Here is a 5,760-nt window from a genome sequence, read left to right on the forward strand (position 1 = left end):
TCCGTAACTCAGATCCATTCACTTTTTCCTGGAATTTTCATTATTGCGTGAATGGTGAATTTTTTTTGGAAATTTTCCAAGTGCCATTTGGTCAAAAAGTCAAAAAATTAAAAATCACGCCCTTTTTGGCGATGTTTTGCACTGATAAATGGCTTCAACAAAGGAGGCATTTTTGTTCGATGTAATAGCGATTTTTTTGTGATGACGTACTGGGCCGTTTTTAATTTTTACATATACTACTCCCATCTCTTGGTCTTTAACAGCAAATAATTTTGGCGACAAAGAATACTGAGATCAAATAACAGTAACGCCTCACCATCTACAATTTACTGTTGTGGCCAGTTGACGATATTTAAAAATTTGTGGCCAATTGCCGTGTGGTCAGTTGACTGTGTTCAGTTGCACCCATCCCCAATAAATGTCTCACAAATCAAGTATTCCATTCATTTTTAATAATTTTTAGTTGTTATATCGTTTAGAGTAAATTTTAATAAAATGGCTGATATGAGTCTCGACGATATAATTAAGAAAAAGAAGCCACAGGGAAAGATAGGCCTGAGAGGACGAGGCGGGTAAGATACACAATTACATATTATGGTTTATTTACATGACATTCATCTTATTGAAAAAATAAATAAATAAATAAATAAAAGGAAAAAAAACAATACAAATCTATCTGTCTACCTTGTCACAGCAATGGAAATAGATTTATCAATCGACAGTGTGTTGAATTAATTCATCTCACTGAAACTAAGTTTCTACTTAACCTCAATACATTGCTATTTTCATGGAGAAACAGAATATCAATGATGTATGAAGACCTGGTTCTATGTTTGTTTCCTACAATCACTCGAAAGTCGAAAGTATTGAATGAATAGCTTTTAAAAAAATTGGAAAATCTCCACTCTTATTTGACCCTTCAATAATAATAAATTTTCAGCATTCAAAAAGGTCCACTACGCCCAAATGTCCGACCTAGCCAACCGTCTCACAGAACAAAACCAATAGCAGACGCTCGTTTCAAGATAATCCAAAAGAATCGTGAAAAATTAACGGATGCTCGAGACAAACTTGCACAAATCGCAAAGCAATCAGACGCTCGTCTGAAGTTGGAAAAACTTCGTGCAACACATAAAACCCTGGCAATGATGCCGACAATCTCTCGTAAGACGGGTCGCAATGGAAAAATATCTCTCTCCACTAACAGAAATCCTCCCTTGATCCCCTCATACGATTCCCAACTTCCCTACAATCCACCTCCCAGGGTTGTTGGATACAGAGGTAGCCTTGGAGAGTCCTCCTACATAGACCAAAAAGACAATTACATCGTTGATGCATCATTGAGACGAACTGTAAGCAATGAATATGCACCTGGACTGCCTCCACCCCCTCCTGTATTTGGTATCAAGCCCTCTGTTGGTTATTCCTGGCCAAAGAGTTCGCAGAGGTCAACGACAATCAGAAAAGCTGAGGTGGCACGACCGAGGGAGTATAAAATTATTCCCAGGATTCCAATGGGACAGAAAATCGATAGCCATCGCGATGACTGGAGCTTTGGGGGTAAAACCAGGACAATTTTAGCTGAAGAGCATGAGGAGAAATATTTTGATGCGAGGAGTCACCGGGATGTTGGGGTGAAGTCCAGGCTGGAGGGCAGTGGAACGAAATCAAGAACTTTGGGGGTTCTCGTAAGAGCTAAGAGCAGCTCTTCTGGTGTTTCTGGCCAACCCACTGGGTACAGGATCGTTGTCTCGAATCTGCAAGCTAATGTTACCCAGGAAGACATCAAGGAGTTGTTTGAAGATGTTGGGGAGTTATTGGTATCGAGGCTCGTTAGGCCTGGAACTGCTGAGGTGATTTATAAGACACTGAAAGATGCCACCAAAGCTGTGGAGACTTATCATAATAGGCAGCTGGATGGACATCCTATGAAGTGTTTATTGGTTAATCCTAGACCGAAGAATAATCCCACCGCACCTGCTGTCAGATCACTCACTGAATCCAGACGAACCGCAAGCTCTAGTTATGTTCAACCCAGCCTCGGAGCAGTCCATCGTGCTCTTTTTGACGACTGCCACAATTGAATAATCCGTATCATCATCAGCTTCTACGTTTTGCCTCACCACGATCAATTATTATCAACCATTTCACTGAATTGTCATTTCAAAATTGAGAAATTTTTTTTTCATTTGAATTTAAACGAATGAGATATTAATCTGATTTAAACACTTTCCGATTCAGTGTTCATTTTTGTAAGTAAAGAAACATCTGGTAAATTCACAATATTTTGGTATGAAAAAAATTCTCATGCTGGATAACGCAATGAAAATAAATTTCCTGAACAAAAACATTTAATCTTCAATTATTTTCCATGAAAATTTATCTTAATTTATATAATAATACAATCGAAAATAAATAAATTGAAAGAAAGGGATAAAATATATGGTAAAGAATTTTTATTTGCTTGTACAAGAATGATCACAAAAGTAGTAAGTCCTTCCATTAACTCTGAAGAAAAATACAAAAGCTAATTGGTACCTTAAATATAGGAGGAGAAAATTCATCGACGTACACTGAAAAATAATGTTAAATTTTCTCGATCATCTCAATCTATTAAAAGAATTTTCACATTTGTCAAATGACAATTTTATATTTTTACTTTTTTTTTTTATATATATGTATATATTAGATGGCACATAAATATTTTCTCGAGTCCCAAAACAGCATAATCAATCAATCATTTTTTTTTCATCACATAATTGCACGAATAGCACATAGAATTGTATAAAAAAAAAAAATATATATAACAATAATAATTCAAGTGTCACGTCGCGAAAATTGGACATAGAAAAATCATAGAAAAAATTAATTGGGTAAACACTGCCGGAAGAGAAAAATATACAAATGAAGTACAGAGAAGCACTGAACCACAATAAACAAAAAATATTTACAACAAAAATTCGAATTTGCAAGACTCAAATACTGAATCAATAATTTAAAATTCATTCTAGTATTTATATTACGACGATTTCTATTTATGTTTATTTCACTCAGTAAACACGACTACATTCAGAGAAAAAGTTTTTGTATGTTGAAAATGAAAAAAAAAAAGAAAAAAAAAATGTGACATTTTCTCTTTCTGAAATCTCTGCTTTCCTCGTTAACGTTTAGTTTTTCAGTATTCTATGTTTTTTGTTTTTTTTTTTTTTTTTTAATTTTTTTTTCCGTTAATGTCTACGTGAATGATTGGCTTTTGGTTTGTTTGGCATTCTTAGAGCCTCAGCATAAGACATTTCAAGTCTCCTGAGTCTTGCAACTTCTTCAGATGCTGAGGAGGGTTTATACTCCTTATTGAATTCCAGTGTTGTAGAATTTTGCTGATCATTGTGACGATTGTGTCCATTAACTCTACGAGTCGTTGGTGATTCTCTCGTTCTACTTGAGAATACGTGAATAGTGTTACCATTCCAAACAGTACCATCCTGTTCGGCTTGGGTGAGGGGTCGGAATTTTTGTCTTCTGCCACCGCTGTTTGACTTGGCCTGCAAGAATTTTGGATTTTGACTTGGTACGATGTCTGGTGTCGTCGATCTGTCACTGAAGTTCAATTTTTTTTGAGCACTTTTTTTCGCTATATTCTTCTTCCTCACCTGGAAAATATTTGACATATGCGATTATTCACCTGAATGAAATTTTTTTTTTTTTATTATCTTTGAAATTTACATATATCTTCGTCAACCTCAACCAGTCAACATTTTTTTTTTGTTAAATTTTTCCCAAATGATTTCTCTTCCAATTGCTTAATCAGTCTGAAATATCGGATAATTTCAAAGTACCAGTGGTATTACGACTGTGAATAAAAAATCACGGTACGCTCGGTATAAAGATTGCAAAGATACGCAAGCATCCATAACTTGTACTAAATGTTCGGCAATTTTTATGGTGAATCTGAACCCCACCACCAGTCCCAATCCTCTTCTACAAACAAATAAAAAACTACCTCATCGAAAAGTTGAAAAGAATTTTCTCCACGGCAAAACTCGCAAAACTCCTCACCTGAACGGACAAATAATCATACTGCTGATGTCTTTTGTGAGGATGTCTGATTACATTGTGATTTTCACTCTTGCCTGGACTGGCACTTGTGCCCTCTTCACCTTTCTCAGGAGTTGGGCTTTGAATCCTGATGACAGGTTCAGAAACAACTGATGAAATAACTGATGACATGACGCTCATGGTATCGTCATTTTCCATTGAATCGTCTGTAATTCTATTCACTGAGGATTCCACTGTATTATCAATGAGGGGTAGCTTTTCACCCTCATCTTTAGCCTCGGCTGCTCTCTTCAAAACACCAAAAATCTCCCTGAAGAGTTGACGATACTGTGGTGCTTTGTTAAATCGACTCTCAAAGGAGCTCGTGTCATCATAAATACTGAATTTGCAGTCGTCGTCAGCAATGGAGCAGAGGAATGAACCGGGTCGACCATCGGTTTGAGTTCCCTTGTTACTCGTTTCATCTGAGAAACCCGATGATGAGGTTTCAGCCTCTGAGAAGTCTGTGGGAGTTGCTGAGAATGGTTTTTTGCCGTTTCGACAATCTTGGGATGGAAGAACCAGGCGACTCTGTTTTGACGTGTCATGAATTTCGTGGCTCTCGTCGCAGAATTGTGTTTGGAAATTGTTGAAATCACCTGACATCTCTAGTTCCTCTTGAAGAGACATACAGGGTGGTGCGGCAATACTTGGCTTACGACGTGCTGGTTGACGCTGAACTTCTAGCAATGCCTCGTATTTTTCCACTAAAACTCGATAGGGATTTACGTCCATCACCGGGGAGAGACCATTGCCAGCTGTTGATTCCTGGGCAAATATTTATTTTTATTATATCTTCAATGAAAATACCAAACCAATACCAAAGTGAGAGTTCCAATATTAAAATATTCCAATATTGAAGATAAAAATTCCCTACTCATCATCGAAATTATTCCGATATTATTATTTTTCATGATGTTTAATTTTGTAATTGTTAAATTTCATTGTGACGAATGAAATGAAAAAAAAAAACAAGTCAAGGATTTCAAGGATTTCAAGGATTGGAGAAGAGCCAGATTTATAGGAAATTGAATAAAAATCAGATGAAAATAATCAATGTTTTAAAAAAAAATCATTTTATTTAAAATCTTATGAATCTGGCAATTTACAAACTGCAAATTACTTTACAATTCTGGTTGGATTATTATTTATCCTGTTGGCAACATCGACTAGAAACTCTGTGTGTCATATTAATTTCGATTAATAAGCGAAGCCGAAGAGAATTTCGATCGCAGTTATAACTATAGATAAAAACTCAAAATTCATCCGAACAAATTAGTTCGACTCATTTGAATAGTCATATTGATAGATTTTCATGGATAATAAGGTCGATCGAAATTTTCGTCAATTACTTCTTCAAGTGTTATGAATTAATCTCTCAATCGTATTGATACTACAGATGGTCGATTGAAATAAAACAAAGAATTAATAGAAATAATTAAAGAATTTTCCAAAAAAAAAAAAAGTTTGCCTATGTCGCACTAAATTACACATTTAATTCTAATTTATTATCAGTCCATGTAGAATTACTACATATCAATCACTCACTAAAATCTGAGAAACTCGCTGTTCAAAAAAGAAAATTAAATAAAACTAATCAACTTTAATGCTATTATCTCAATTTTTCAGTTCCGTAGTTCTCTTTGACTCTTATACTAAAAAAAA

General features: G+C 35.4%; 2 protein-coding genes across 8 annotated transcripts in view; one reads left to right on the forward strand and one right to left on the reverse strand.

Annotated features, from left to right (window-relative positions):
* The first annotated feature begins 347 nt into the window (after positions 1-347).
* Positions 348-2,356, forward strand: LOC105271848 (uncharacterized). Its single transcript, XM_011313635.1, has 2 exons — positions 348-572; positions 941-2,356. The coding sequence occupies exons 1-2, from the start codon at positions 496-498 to the stop codon at positions 2,082-2,084; spliced, it is 1,221 nt and encodes a 406-aa protein (XP_011311937.1). The 5' UTR covers positions 348-495; the 3' UTR covers positions 2,085-2,356.
* Positions 2,357-3,188: 832 nt separating this feature from the next.
* centrocortin (cerebellar degeneration-related protein 2-like) overlaps positions 3,189-5,760 on the reverse strand; it is a 20,172-nt gene continuing 17,600 nt past the window's right edge. For 6 of the 7 annotated variants that reach the window (XM_011313638.1, XM_011313639.1, XM_011313640.1 and 3 more), the window contains 2 exons: positions 4,057-4,863; positions 3,189-3,650 (listed from right to left, as the gene is read on the reverse strand). In XM_011313638.1, the coding sequence (XP_011311940.1) occupies positions 3,228-3,650; positions 4,057-4,863 (1,230 nt within the window). In that variant the 3' untranslated portion in view covers positions 3,189-3,227. Of the gene's footprint in view, positions 3,651-4,000; positions 4,864-5,760 lie in introns of all 7 variants that reach the window. The other variant, XM_011313641.1, reaches the window with a different exon arrangement.

The sequence above is a fragment of the Fopius arisanus genome, unplaced genomic scaffold (genome assembly GCF_000806365.1).
Source record: "Fopius arisanus strain USDA-PBARC FA_bdor unplaced genomic scaffold, ASM80636v1 scaffold00127, whole genome shotgun sequence".
Classification (NCBI taxonomy): domain Eukaryota; kingdom Metazoa; phylum Arthropoda; class Insecta; order Hymenoptera; family Braconidae; genus Fopius; species Fopius arisanus.

Bases quoted from the DNA above. Each gene is read 5' to 3' on its own strand.
- LOC105271848 (XM_011313635.1), top strand. From the start codon at position 496: ATGGCTGATATGAGTCTCGACGATATAATTAAGAAAAAGAAGCCACAG. The intron at 573-940 runs GTAAGATACACA...ATAAATTTTCAG, and splicing joins GGCCTGAGAGGACGAGGCGG to CATTCAAAAAGGTCCACTAC.